Source organism: Saccopteryx bilineata, chromosome X (assembly GCF_036850765.1).
Source record: "Saccopteryx bilineata isolate mSacBil1 chromosome X, mSacBil1_pri_phased_curated, whole genome shotgun sequence".
Taxonomy (NCBI): domain Eukaryota; kingdom Metazoa; phylum Chordata; class Mammalia; order Chiroptera; family Emballonuridae; genus Saccopteryx; species Saccopteryx bilineata.
The window spans coordinates 6,248,478-6,263,862 of NC_089502.1; the positions used below are offsets into that span (position 1 = coordinate 6,248,478).

The 15,385-nt window shown below is 38.6% G+C and overlaps 1 protein-coding gene and 1 non-coding gene across 3 annotated transcripts; both read left to right on the forward strand.

The window, feature by feature from the left end:
- The first annotated feature begins 8,380 nt into the window (after window positions 1–8,380).
- RBMX (RNA binding motif protein X-linked) lies at window positions 8,381–13,671 on the forward strand. Of its 2 annotated transcripts, none has more exons than XM_066248881.1 (9): window positions 8,381–8,538; window positions 9,629–9,757; window positions 9,961–10,067; window positions 10,931–11,102; window positions 11,574–11,726; window positions 12,198–12,312; window positions 12,392–12,532; window positions 12,609–12,691; window positions 13,353–13,671. In XM_066248881.1, the coding sequence occupies exons 2-9, from the start codon at window positions 9,649–9,651 to the stop codon at window positions 13,661–13,663; spliced, it is 1,191 nt and encodes a 396-aa protein (XP_066104978.1). In that variant the 5' UTR covers window positions 8,381–8,538; window positions 9,629–9,648; the 3' UTR covers window positions 13,664–13,671. The 2 variants fall into 2 exon arrangements, with proteins under 2 accessions (XP_066104978.1, XP_066104979.1); XM_066248882.1 differs by having other exon boundaries at window positions 12,407–12,532.
- Window positions 9,809–9,878, forward strand: LOC136318001 (small nucleolar RNA SNORD61). Its single transcript, XR_010727982.1, has one exon. It is a non-coding gene; the product is annotated as a small nucleolar RNA SNORD61 (small nucleolar RNA).
- Window positions 13,672–15,385: the final 1,714 nt, after the last annotated feature.

Below are 15,385 nucleotides of genomic sequence, written 5' to 3' on the forward strand. Positions count from 1 at the left end.
ATGAAGTACTTTATTATTTTAGTTGATGCATTACAGATATTATATACTATGAGTACATCATAATTTATTTGGCATTCCTCTATTAATAATCAATTAGGTTGTTTCCATTTTTTCCTCAACCAAAAACAATTCTGTGAAAAACTGCCTTATACACACTACCCTGGGAAAAGAAGGCAACAAGAAAGGTATGAACATTTAACTTGATTGTGAAACTCAATTCCCTGGAGCTCTTGTTAAAACACAAATTCATACCCTTTCCTCCATCGGAGTTTGTGATTCTACAGGTATGAAGGTTAAGGTCTGCAAATTTCCATTTCTACCAAATTCCTAGGCAGAGCCTATGCTGTTATTCTGGGGAATTAACTATATTTTGGGAACCACTATCTTATGTAGTAGAAGAAAAGGAAGATGGGATGGATAGATATTTATGTTTGGTAACCAGATGATCAGGAAGTTCTTAGCTAATGACATGTTTTGTTTATGAAATAAGAGTTGGGGTCAAGTATTGAAAATGTGGGAGCAAGAAGGATGTGGTACTGGGGTAAGACATTAGAGAAAAATGGAAACGTTAAAAAAAAAAGCTATTGCAGAAGTTAGAAAGAAGGTAGGAGAGTGAATTGTCCAAAGGATATGAAGTCAAATTACTAGACAATTTTGAAATATCATTTGAGATCTGTGGTCTCATTTGAGATCTATAGTCACTATAGATATATATACTATACTATATATAGTATAGTGCACTCATTCTGCTCTATTGTGTAACTTTTCCCACTAGACATGGAGAAAGTAAATTAGCTGTTTCACCCAAGACTGAAGTTTGGCTCCCTGTTGTCTCAAAAAGACAACCAGTAACTCATGCTAGAAACCTGGTGTCACCATTGATTCCTTCACTCACTATAGCCCATCCATTATTAATATAATGGCTACCACTAAATGTAATGCTTACTATGCTCTAGGAAATGTTATAAACGTGCTATGTTGTATATAATAACACATTTAATACTGACACTTCCCATAAATATTATTATTACCTTCACTTTGTAAATCAGGATACTGAGGCATAGAGAAATTAAAGATTTTTCCAAATTCACACAGCTAGGAAGTGGCAGAGCTGAGCTTCAATCCATGCATTCCCATGCAAGGGTCCAGTTCCTAGGCTATTTTGCTTCATTTCAACTTCCTAACTATCTTTCTGATCTACCCACTTTTCTCCTTTTTCACAGCATCTCCACAATCCTAGCCCAAGCCATGTCATATCTCATTCAGAATACTGCCTTAAACTCCTGAACAGTTTTTCAGCTTTCATGCTTGCTACTACTTTATAACTCATAGGCCACATCGCTACCGAACTGCATTCAAAAATACAAAATAGCTCAAGTTTTTCTCCTGTATTAAAGCACTTCAGTGGTTTCCCATTGTTCTTAGCATAAACCCCCAACATCCTTGTCATGATTTACAGGGTTTTGGATGATCTGACACCTTCTCAACCTGCCAAACTAGATCACTTGTCATTATTTTCCCTAAATCACTCTATTCCAGCCTTAACAGCTTCATTTAAGTTCTTGAAATACAATAAATTATTTTCTTCAGCAGAGCCTTTGCATTGCTGTTGCTATTATCTAGAATGTATATCCCACAGTTCTTTCCATGGGTGGTTACTTCTCATTCCTGAATTTTTAATTCCATGTCACTTTCAGAGAGATATTTTCTGACTATTGTAAGTAGGTTCCCTCCAATTCCACAAACATACTTTTTTGTTATTGTCTATTACAGCAACTTGTTTTCTTCGGAGCAGTTTTCACAATTGTTTTTAGAAAGAAAGAGAGAGACGGAGGGAGGAAAAAGAAGAGAAGTATTAACTCGTAGTTGCTTCACTTTATTTGTTCATTGATTGCTTTCTCATATGTGCCTTGACTGGGGGACTCTAGCAGAGCAAGTGACCCCTTGCTCAAGCCAGTGACCTTGGGGTCATGTTGATGATCCTGCACTCAAGCCGATAAGCCCACGCCCAAGCCACTGAGCCCACACTCAAGCAGGCAAACTTGGCATTTTGAACCAGGGACCTCAGAGTTTAAGGTCTACACTCTATCTACTGTGCCACTACCGGTTAGGCAGTTTTCACTATTTTTAAATTTTGTTTTATTGTTTATTATCTCACACAGCCTTCCTTGTTACCTTCATGAAGGCAGGGGCCAAGTCTGTTTTATTCAACCAATGTATACCAGTCCCTGTAATAGTGATTAACACATAATAGGTACCCAATAAATACTGACAAGGCAATGAGTTCATGTGTTTGAGCCAGTCAACTGATAATATCAGACAGGAAGTATGATATGTTCATTGAGAAGTTCAAAGGAGAGATTTGACATAGGAGTCATAGGGTTATTTACTGTGGTAGATACCCTGGGAATGAATGAGATATACCTGAGAGTGAGAATAGAATGAAAATAAAAGAGGATCTGGCAATAAGACTGAAGAAACTAATATTTAAAGATGCATTTGAGAAGAATGAGCTATCAAAGCAATGAAAAGAAATGCTTTCATAGTCAAATGAATCAGTGGATTCATTCATGCCATCTGGATTTTGTGATAAGAAGTTCTTTTGACTCTTGCTTCAAAGTATGTCTAGAATCTGATAACTTTTAACCACTTTCACTGCTATCCATTTAATTCAAGTCAATATTACAATTATATTTTGATTGGTCTACCTGCTTTCACCCTTGCTGCCTACAGTGTATTCTGGACTCAGCAGCCAAAGTGATCCTGTTACAAGGTAAGACAGATACGTCACTCCTCTGCTCAAGGCCTTCCAGTGGCTCCTCCTAACTTCAATCACAGTAAAAAGTGACAGGGATCAGAATTTGCCAAGAAATAAGTCACTTTGGTATAAGGATTATTTTAAACTAATAGGTTTTTTAAATTAACTTATTTATTGATTTGAGAGAAAGAGAGAAAGGGAGAGAGAAAGAAAAAAAATCAAGTTGTTCTTCCACACATTCATGCATTCATTTGTTGATTCTTGTATGTGCCCTGACTGGGGATTAAAACCACATCGTTGGCATATCAAACTGCACAATGACACTCTAACCAACTCAGCTACTTGGACAGGGCTGATGGTTTTTACAAAGCAGCAGACACAAGAAAAACTCTGAAACCTCAATAGAAATTATCTTTTCGTTAGAAACATTTATATTTATAAGATAAATCTCCATTTGTAAGAGTATCTTTCTCTATGTAACAGGAGGAGCATTACTAAATCTCTGGAAACTGTTATTACTGTAGAAGGCCAGAATTTAGGTCTGCATAACAACCATGTCCTATTTACTGTGATTTTCCTGATTAATTTCCATAACTCTCTCCCCTCTCCCAATCTTCTTTTGTCTTTAGCTGAAGATGGTATTTAAGGTAATAGCTTGAGTCATTTCGGGGAATTACTCAGTTTTCCCGTGTCTCTCCCATGTATACAGGATATACATGTTATTAAACTTCTGTTTTCCTCATGTTAATCTGTCTTTTATAGAATATAAATATAGAGGGAGATTATTTTTATTCCTAGACAAAAGCAAAGTTTTTGATCTAAAAAGACTTTTGTGATCTGACCTCTCTGCTACTTAAGAGCCTTATATCTTACTACTCTTGAATTCTTTCACCCAGTTACAGCCATACTGGCCTACCAGCTGTTGTTAGAATAAGGCAGGTAAAAGACATGCTTCAGTCCTCCCGGCATGGTCTTCCTCCAGGTATTCACGTGACTTATTCCCTCGTCTATCATTGCTTCAATTTTACCCTCTTAATGAGGCCAACTTTGATCAGCCCATTTAATTTTGCATGCTTCCACTTCTGCACTCCAGAATCCTGATACTTACTATGCTCTATTTAAAATACATATATATTGATTTTAGAGAAAGAGGAAGGGAGGGAGACAGAAAAGTGGATCTGTTCCTGTATGTACTTTGACCAGGCCTGACCTGTGGTGGCGCAATGGATAAAGCGTTGACCTGGAAATGCTGAGGTTGCCAGTTCAAAACCCTGGGCTTGCCCGGTCAAGGCACATATGGGAGTTGAAGCTTCCTGCTCCTCCCCCCTTCTCTCTCTCTCTCTCTCTCTCTCTCTCAATCTCTCTCTCTCCTCTAAAATGAATAAATAAATAAATAAATGTACTTTGACCAGGGATCAAAGCTGCAACCTTTGCATATTAGAATGATGCTCTATGATTCCATACATTGGTGGAACATAAAAATGAGACTAAGAGACATGGACAAGAGAGTGGTGGTTACCAGGGGTGGGGGGAGGGAGGACGCAGGAGGGAGGGAGGGAGAGAGTTAGGGGGAGGGGGAGAGGCACAGAGAAAACTAGATAGAGGGTGACGGAGGACAATCTGACTCTGGGTGAGGGGTATGCAACATAATTTAATGACAAGATAACCTAGACATGTTTTCTCTGAATATATGTACCCTGAATTATTAATGTCATCCCATTAACATTAATAAAAATTTATTAAAAAAAAAGAATGATGCTCTAACCAACTGAGCTATTCAGCTAGGACTCTATTTCTTTCATAGTATTTTTTATCTTTAAATATACTTTATAATTTATTTATTTGGTTTATTGTTTATTGTCTATCCTTTCCTCACCAAAATGTTAGATTCAGGTAGGCAGGGGCTTGTGTGTTTTTGTTCACTGCCCCTCCTTTCCCAATATAGTCTGATACTGCAACCACCATGATCTCTTTAAGATGAAATCTGATTACCTTGCTTCTTAAAAAAAGTTTCTCTCCCCATTGCCTTCTGATCTAGTCAGTAGGCCCTCTGCCTCCCTCTCCAGCTTCTTTGTGACATCTGACTTGACTCTATGCCATAATGTATTTATTCCCAGCACCTAAAACTGTTGGTACATAATAGACACTAACCAAATATTTGCTAAATGAATGAATGGATGGATGGTCCTCAGAACAAGTTTATAAGTGCAGCTACCCATTCTTCTAATATCTACTTGTTACATTTAAATATTTGAGCTGGAATTTATTTTGGAATAATAAGTGTGATATGAATCCAGAATTTTCCCCTTTAAATAGCTCACTATCTCACCCCCTCTTTGAAATATTTCTTAAGGCATACTTAGGTTCCTTTTTTTAAAATAAAAATTATTTGTTTTAGAGAGAGGAGAGAGGTGGTAGGAAGGAGGGGGAAGTATCAACTCATGATGGTTGCGTCTCATACGTGCCTTGACCAGGCAAGCCAAGGGTTTCAAAATAGCAACCTCAGTATTCCAGTTCAAGGATTTATCTGCTGCGCCACCACAATCAAGCAGGTTCCTTTTAATTGAGTATTAAATTTGGTTAAAACACACCATCTCCCTCATTATGGAGAAAGATACAGTAGAATTATATTTTTGTTCATTCAGCCAGTTCCTATATAGATATCAGAACCATATTCTCATTAAAAAGTTTATATTCCTTGCTTGTAGCTAAGTAGGCTAATAGGCTATCTTCTGGACAGCAGCTACTTAAAGTGGTTTGGAAAATCTCCCAATCTTTAATTACATAAAACTCTTTTCTCTCTTTTTCCTTCTTGCTTCATACCAGATAACAAACATTTTTAGAAAAATGTTGGCAAGATATCTTTCTCTGGTTTGGAAAACAGGCATAACTGGATGCAGAGTGACAGGAGAGCTTCAATTTACTTGTTCAGAGATATCCCTAGTTGATGATTGAAGGTAATTTCTTAATCATTTAACTGGTGCAAGTCTTTAAAACCATGAAATGTTTTTGTTTTGTTTTATTATTGTTTTTGTTTTTGTTTTTTTTTTAGTTAGTTAGAGAGAGAGAGTGTGTGTGTGTGTGTGTGTGTGTGTGTGTGTGAGAGAGAGAGAGAGAGAGAGAGAGAGCCCTTTGCAGGTAAATTAGGATAAAGACAAAACCATCAGTTTTAATATTTAATTTACTAGTTATGCAGCTCATACTAAGTATCATGGAGGATAAAAAGAACTTGCAAGTCATTCAGCCAACATTTGGTTAGCATTGATTATATTTCAAGTATAACTAGTGGCAAAGTAATATTGCTTGACTCAGTCTTATCAGTCAGTCATTGAGATGGCATCTGGAGAGAAAGAATGTCAAGGGAATAATTATAGTAAAGAGAAAATGTAACTATATTTAATGATAATCCAAAGAAAAAAGAAGTAAAGGGGAAAATCTAGACCATCTATGAGGAGGAGGAATAGGATTTAGAGATTAGTTTTGGGCAGTGTGAGACCTGCTTATCAGACTGTAGATTGATCAGAGTCCCTCACACTCATCTCGCCCACATCTCCTTTCTCCTGGATTACATCAGCTATACCCTGTTTCCTGAGTCTCCTTCCCCCAGTACAGTCTTCATACTGCAGCCACCATGATCTCTTTGAGATGAAATCTGATTACCTTGCTCCTTCTCTTAATAAAGCTCTCCCCCACCTCCAATCTAGTCAGTGGGCCCTCTGTCTCCCTCTTCAGCTTCTTTGTCAAGTTTGTCCCTACTCTATGCTACAGCCATAATGACTTCCAATTGCATCAACTAGCCATCTATCCCTCCTCTCCCCTCTATTCCTGGTCCTTGTAAGTGTTGTCCCCAAGTCTAGAACACTCTCCTCCTCCTTCCCCCAAATTCCCAGGCAGTACCTGCAAAGACAAGAGAGATCTAACAGAGATGTACATTTCCTTCTTGAGACCCAGGGGACATCTGTTGTAGATGGACTGCCCTATACTAGTGGAGGCCTGGTTCAGACTCAGAACTTAGGCAAGGTTCTGTAGTCCCAGAGGATGGGACTTTTCTGGGATTCATCTGGGTATGCAGAGGCAATTTTTCTTTCTTTCTTTTTTCTTAAGATCTTTATTTATTCATTTTATATTTTATTTATTCATTCTAGAGAGAAGCAAGATGGAAGGGGGGAGAAGCAGGTAGTATCAACTCCCATATGTGCCTTGACCAGGCAAGCCTAGAGTTTCGAATCTGCAACCTCAGCATTCCAGGTCAATGCTTTATCCACTGCACCACCACAGGTCACCCGCAATCTTTTATTGGTTTAAAAGGTTCTGCCTACCTTGACTCCCTCATTTTATGACCCTTCAATTTCTGTCACCGGGGATCTCTTTCTGTCCCTTGATACATGCAAACTCTTAACCCCACTTTGTGCTTAGGGCTCTCTTCTTTTCCTGAAAAGCTTTCCCCCCAGCATTCCCATGGCTGGTTTATTTTTTCTTTTCAGATTTGATCTTCAAAGACACCAACCACTTCAGATAGTCCTTCCCTAATGACTAAATAAAATCTGGTCTCCCCAAAGATTGTCCATCGAAATATCTAGTTTACTTCCTCCTTGGACCGAATCACGACATACAATTGTTTTATTTATTTAACTTTTTTAAAAGTTAGTTTTTAAAGAAATTAGAAAAATTTTAATCTTTGTAATTCCCCCCGTAGGATTGGCATATAAAATACAGAATTCTTAGTTAAATTTGAAATTCAGGAAAACAATAAATAAGTGGGGGGTTTTTTTGGGTTTTTTTTTTTTTTTTGCATGTGATACTGGGGCATAATTACACTAAAAAAATTATCTAAACCTGAAACTTAAGTGGGCGACCTGTATTTTTATTTGTTAAATCTGGTTCATTAACCAGGGAGGTCCCTTGCCCTTGCCTCGCTTGTTCTGGGTTATATTTTCATGGCCAAGCCCAGAGCCTGCCATTTATGTGTTGTTTATCTGCTGTTGTTTTGTATGTTTTTCCCCCACCTGATTTTTATTTATCAGAATTTTATCCATACACTATAAATTTTTAATTTTTTTTTTTATTGAAAAGAAATGTATTGAATTTATTTGTGGTGACATTGGTTAATAAAGTTGTATGGGTTTCAGGTGTAAAATTCTATAACAAATCACCTGTGTACTGTATTGTGTGTTCACTACCCCAGAAAATTTTTGTTAAAAATATTTTGGGAAAATATATACTTTATAATCAAACTTGTTTTCAATTTCTGCAAAATTGACATAGTAGGATCACCTACCCTCACATACTAGTCTTGAGAATTAAATGAGTTAAGGGGTGTTCAAGTTTAGCACCGTGCCCAATTCACTAGAACACGCAATTAAAGTTCTTCATTAAACGCAGCTTGTGAATCATTTCAGCGGAAAGCAAAAACGCGCTTTCAGGGAGCACGGGGTGGGGGCTGGGAAAACTGTTAGAAATCGGCGCGGGCCTATAAACTGAGGGCCCGGAAATAGGAGGAGCTAAGGATGAATGGCAGAAAAGACAGCCATTGGGGAGACTGGGAACTGCTTCCCCCACCCGTTGCGTTTCAAATTCTAAGCTCCGTTTTCATCCGGGTTCTTCAGCCTCGTTCCCGGGCAGTATAAAGTTTGCTGTCTCCTTTGTTCGCCCTCGTTGCGCAGTCGTTCCAGCGGGTTCACTCCTCCGTTTTCGAACCTCGCGGCGCTCCCTCGTCCCCAGCGGCTGGGAATCCCCTGTCGGCTACTTTGTAGCAGCTTGAAGTCGTCATCGCCCCTCCGGTAAGTGTATCCTTCCCTTCGCCCTTTTTTCCGGACACACTTGCCACGTTAGAATTTGGGATTATCTCCCAGGAGATGGGGCTGGCGGGCGCCATTTTAAGAACCCATAGGTGTCGACCTATATAGATAAAGCTGAGAATGTCGGAGGGAAACAGATGTAGGAGACCCGTTTGGTTGGAAGCGTCGAGAAAGTTTGGCTCTCGCCCGCGGTGGTGGCGGCGGAGGTCGGGACGGTGACTGGAGCGGGACAAGGAGAGACCGCACCGTCGCGGTCCCTGCACCGGGTGGTTCGGGCGCTGGGCATGGGCACGTGCACTTTCCGCGGGGTTCTTGCTGATTGCGGCCTTGGGGAGGAAGCCCTCGGAATTTTCCCAGCTACTGTTGATGGGAAAAGTTACTGCCCCGCGGACGGTGTCGGTTGGTCTGGGCTGAGTCCAAGTGTCGCCATTTTGTGTTTTCCACGCGGTTTTTAATTGGGTTCTGCTGCAGTCATGGAGTGTTGAGTGTTCCAGTGCGCGACTTCACGTTCCGTTATCTGCTATGAAATGATATTGATGCTTTTTAAAGTTTTTGTTACCTTTTCGGCGGGCCAGCGGCTACTGAAGGGAAGGCATAACTTGGCTAAAACTTTGAAATTCTTAATACACTAACAAATCCTAATGAGTATAGATACAAAGTTTTTGAAAGACGGCTTGGTGTTAAGGACTTGGTTTGTTCTGTCACCTTGAGTCAATAGTCTTTGGGATACTTAGGATGTAATTGTATCTTTAAAAGGATACAAACCTGGGATTAAAACGAAAACTTGCTCAAATGTTGAGTGGCCGTTATTTGATTAAAACTGCCAAAGTGGATTAAGGGTAGAGCCATAAGTTAAATTGCTCCTTTTAACCAGTGTAATGAAAATTGTGCTATGGCCTAATTTAGTAATTTGAGTTTTCTACTGAGGCTTATAAAAGATCGCTTTTGGTGTCTTTAGTTATTAGGGAATAATGATTGCAGTAAAACAAGAATAATGCTCCCCAATAAATATATGTATTTGATAAACTTGAGGAACTTTTCCCAGGGATATAATAACTATATTTTTCAATAGATTCTCACCAGGGCAGAAAAATGGTTGAAGCCGATCGCCCAGGAAAGCTCTTCATTGGTGGCCTCAATACAGAAACAAATGAGAAAGCCCTTGAAGCAGTATTTGGTAAATATGGACGAATAGTGGAAGGTGAGTTTATCTGTAAGTATATGTAGGGCTACTTCGTAATTCAAAAGGGAAGCTGTGATGAATTTATTGCAGTGATCATTGAAATGATAATGTATTTTGTCCTCTAAGAAGTTCTGAGCTTTCTTTTTCAAATATTTACTTTTCTTAGTTCATTTTAATTGGAATAACAGTAATACATTCTCCCCCTGGAAATTACTTTTCAGTACTCTTGATGAAAGATCGTGAAACCAACAAATCGAGAGGATTTGCTTTTGTCACCTTTGAAAGCCCAGCAGATGCTAAGGATGCAGCGAGAGACATGAATGGAAAGGTGAGATTTTCTGCATGCCGATAGGATTTCCTAGTGTGTGTTAGAGCAGTGTTAGCCAAGTCTGGTCTATGGCACATCTTGAATTTTTTGAGTGTATACCTTTTCAGGACCCTGTGATGATAGCTCTTTGTAATTTTAAAACCAAATTTACTGATTATATTTTAACAAGAGTCTTTCAGTTTAGAATATTATGTGATATTTATTTTGTCTGGGAATTATAAACTGTTTTGATAAGTTGACGGCTGGCTTTGTTTTAAAATACGCAGTGCATTCACCATTTGGTTCAAATTGCCAGTATAAGTCTTAACTAGTAAGCATTTTAAGTAAATGAAAAAGAAAAACTGGCTATATTTGTATTTCTTTTTCCTTTTTAAAAATTTTTTATTTATTGATTTTACAGAGAGATGTCAATTTTTTTCCACTTATACATTCATTGATTGATTCTTGTATGTGCCCTGACTGGGGATTGAACCCGCAACATTGTGTATTGGGATGGTGCTCTAACCAACTGAGCTGCCTGGCCAGAGCTGTGTTTTTCTTAGACTCATTAGTAAGCGAAATTTACCTATAATTACATTTTGAAGGACGTGGGTGTCACAGTGTGCAGCGAATCTGCAAGTTTTATTTATGTGTTTATTTATTTATTTATTTATTGTAGATTTTTAGTGATTTTAGAGTAGGAGGGAGCAGCAAGTCCTAGTAGTAGCTGTTTATATGTGCCTTGGCCAGGCAAGCCTGGGGTTTCAAACTGGTGACCTCAGCATTCCAAATCAATGGCTTTGTCCATTGCGCTACCACAGGTCAGGCTGCAAGTTCTTTTTAAATGTTGGTGTGATTAACCACTTTGATATTATTATATTAAGTCCTTAGATGGAAAAGCCATAAAGGTAGAACAAGCCACTAAACCATCATTTGAAAGTGGTAGACGTGGACCACCTCCACCTCCAAGAAGCAGAGGCCCTCCAAGAGGACTTAGAGGCGGCAGAGGAGGAAGTGGGGGCACCAGGGGACCTCCCTCACGTGGAGGGCACATAGGTAATATCTTGGGTTAACCTCAGGTTTGGTGATTAAGTTAGGAACTGCAAACTCACATGTGTACTTTGTTTATGTCTTTGTTTAAAAGCACTGGCTTTTGAAATTGAGAACACATGCTCATCTATTAAAGTGATAATGGCTTGAAAACAGGGCATCCCATTCTAAGTTAAATTACATTGTGTTTTTAAATGATGGAAATATACTATTCTTAATCAAGGTAGTTGACTCTGTAGGAAAAAACACTTGCAGAAAAGTTTTGATAGGCATATGAAAATTAATTTTTTTACTTTTCTTTGAAGTAACTTGAAGACTACCCTTTAGTTTTATTTTACTAGTCTCTATAGACATGTTTGATTTTGTATGAGTGAAAACTGAAGATTTTCCAACTAGAATATTATTGATCAAAGAACTTTCATAATCTTTTCTTGATTCTTGAGTATTAACATCTTTTTCTTTTCTCTTCTAATGTAGATGATGGTGTCTATTCCATGAATTTTAACATGAGTTCTTCCAGGGGACCACTTCCAGTAAAAAGAGGACCGCCACCAAGAAGTGGGGGTCCTCCTCCTAAAAGATCTGTTCCTTCAGGACCAGTTCGCAGCAGCAGTGGGATGGGAGGAAGAGGTAAAGGTTGCATTTAAGATCATCTATCCGACGACCGTAACCAAAAGATTGAGGTGTAAATGCTAAATGTGATGTTTAAAATTACTTTGTGGACTCCAGTATGATCTAGGTACATGCAGAAAATGAGCACTGAAAAGACTTTAGATATGACTAGAAAGTTTTAGAGAACAAAATATCTTGATTTATTTCCATGTCATATGTTATTAAATCACTAATTGTCACTGCCAGACTGTAAATTCAGTTTAATTGTTTTTAGTGTATATTTTTTAAACTTATTTTTTTTAATTGACTTAGAGTGGGAAACATCAATTTGTTGTTTCATTTATCTCTGCATTCATTGATTGGTTCTATGTACCCTGACCCAAGGGATCGAGCCCTAACTGTTGGTGAATCAGGATGACACTCAAATCAATTGAGTTACCATACTAGAGTTCTTTGGGTATATTTTAATAATGGTTGTTTTTCCTTAAGCTCCTGTATCACGTGGAAGAGATAGCTATGGAGGTCCACCTCGAAGGGAACCCCTGCCATCTCGTAGAGATGTTTATTTGTCCCCAAGAGATGATGGATATTCTGCTAAAGACAGGTAACAGAAGAATGTAGTAGCCTTTGTCTCATTAATAGTTAGAGTTGAATGGAAGAGCTCATCAAAAGTATAAACCAAGTTACTTTTTTTATAGCTATTCAAGCAGAGATTACCCAAGTTCTCGTGATACAAGAGATTATGCACCACCACCAAGAGATTATACTTACCGTGATTATGGTCATTCCAGTTCACGTGATGACTATCCATCAAGAGGCTATAGGTAAATGACTTTGCCTCCATGGTTTTGCCGAAAAACTTGATGCTCTGGGACTTACAAGTTTTTCTCTTTAATTTAGTGATAGAGATGGCTATGGTCGTGATCGTGACTATTCAGATCATCCAAGTGGTGGTTCCTACAGGGATTCATATGACAGTTATGGTAAGATATGGTTTAGTATCTTATGATTATCACTAGCTTGAGTTTTTAGGTTCATGAGCCAGTTAACTAGGCTGTGTGGTGCTTGCTTTTAAAGGGATGTTTGCTTGCTTTTAAGGGGGTAACTACCAGCTGGGCTTTTCCTAGTTTTTTGAGGGGCTTTTGTTTTTTCTAAGTTTGTTATTTTGGGGTGGGGGCTGGTTTTTTGTTGTCATTGTTTTGAGGCTGTTTGCTTGCTTTGGAGGGGATTTTGCTTGCTTAAATTGGCAGCCTTATGTGTTTTCCCCCAACAGTGAAAATACAGTTTAAAAATTTTATTAACATCATCAAATGTTTACCATTCCAATATGAAGGAAAGTCAACAGTTCAAAATTGCAACTTATCACTGGAAAGTGGCTGAGTGTCTACTATAAAATAACAAGCTGTCTGGAATATCCTCTTGAAACACACACCGTCTTCAGTCTTTTCAAACAAACATTAAAACCCATCCATTTCCATATCTCAGCAATGAGCAAATCCCTGTTAATGGCCAGCAATGGCAGAGTTTAAAACCTCCCAGTTCAGAAAGTAAACATTTAATACAGAAATTCTGTAAATTCAGATTTAAATGTTGTCTATATACAATTTATAGTGTTGCCATATTACCTGACCATTGACCCTGCAGGTAACTCACGTAGTGCTCCACCTACACGAGGGCCCCCGCCATCTTATGGTGGAAGCAGTCGCTATGATGATTACAGCAGCTCACGTGACGGATATGGTGGAAGTCGAGACAGTTACTCAAGCAGCCGAAGTGATCTCTACTCAAGTGGTCGTGATCGGGTTGGCAGACAAGAAAGAGGGCTTCCCCCTTCTATGGAAAGGGGGTACCCTCCTCCACGTGATTCCTACAGCAGTTCAAGCCGCGGAGCACCAAGGGGTGGTGGCCGTGGAGGAAGCCGATCTGATAGAGGGGGAGGCAGAAGCAGATATTAAAAACAAAACTTTGGACCAAAATCCCTGTTCAAAGAAACAAACAAAAAGTGGAACCTATTCTGTCATAACTACCCAAGGACTACTAAAAAGAGAAAATTGTGTTACCTTTTTTAAATTTCCTGTTAAGTTCCCTTTCCATAATTTTTATGTTCTTGTGAGGGGAAAAAGTAAATCATGTTTAATCTCATGACATTGCTTTCAACAAGCAAATGTTAAATGTGGTAAGGATTGATGTGTCTAGTGTTGTAATTTTCCAAGTAAAATTAAGTGAAGGCCACTTCCTAATTTTTTTTCCCAGTAAACGAGGCAAGAAATTCTAAGATATACAAACATCTAACCATCTAAAAATGGAAAGATGAATCCCTCTGCCTATATAAACAACCTATCTAGTAGAGGGTGGTTGGGGTATGCTACTCTTAGGATATCATACTGTCTTCAAACTGAAATCTCAAATGTTCCCAGTATGAAAAACCTAAGATCAGATGCTTATGTAAAGAAAGTACTGTTCACCCAGTAAACCCAAACCAAATGGATAGTGCTGGCCATATTTTGCCTTTCTGACATTTCCTTGGGAATCTACAAGAACCTCCCCTTTCTCCCTCCCCCAATAAGACCATTTAAGTGTGTGTTAAGCAACTACAGAATACTAAATAAAAAGTTTGGCCAAAACCAACCATGAAGCTGCAAACGGTGCTTGCTCTTACTGTTTCAAATTTTTGCAACTCTGTAGTGTCTCACTTTTAAGGAACAGCTTGATTGCAAAGGAGAAAATAGATAAGCAATGAAGTTATCTCCAACTTCTCAAAGGCTTATGACTTCTAAAAAGTGACTCTATCAGCATTCCACATCAGATTTAAAGCATCAAATGCCTGTGAAACAGCAAAGATGGTAAGCAAAGCAAACTAGTTTTTCCGTCTAAGTCGAAATTGAACACTTCCTCATAGTACAGTGAAACATACTGTACATCATGGCAGTGGAAATGCTTTCTAGATTAAAAAAAAATTTGGAAAAGCAAAGTGTTCTGTAGCATATTAGAAGTCCTCCAAATTCAACTCTTGGATTTTTTTTTTTTATAAAGCATGTATGACACTTAAAGGCCTTAATACAGCTGTTATTTACCAGTAGCCACCTGGGGCTTGGGAGGGGGTAACTTTTTTAAGTATTTTTGATGAAGACCTTTAAACATGCTTCATATATTTTAACATTTTTCAAATTAGTCTTTTAGTCAATATAGGAAATGGCTTAAGTTTGGGGTTCCCCTCTCCCTACCTCTGTAAGCCATTGCAAACTTGACATTTAGTTGGATGCCTGACTTGTTTTTAGTTCTGTGGAACTACACTGTATGGAGAAATCTATTGCCAGTGGTCTTTAAAAAGAAAACCTGAGGCAGCATGACCCAGGTCCAGCCACGAAGTTGAAAAAGATGCTCTTGAATATAGTAAACTTGAAGACCTCCAACTAAAAATCCTTGTACTGCACTTATTCCTTCAAATAAGTTTTGTCCGTTCAACTTATGGATTTGACATGGCAGTGCACCATTGGAACAGAATGAGAATCCATAAGCCATGCAACCATTTAAGCCATTCCAGTCCATCCCAAGCCAGTGAATCTTCCACCACTTAAAAGTAGTAGAACATGAAATACGTTAAGCTGCAAGTCTGAACTTGCCTTTTCTTTCTGGCAGAGGGGGCAGTAAGTTATAGGCAAGTTGTGAAGGATTTC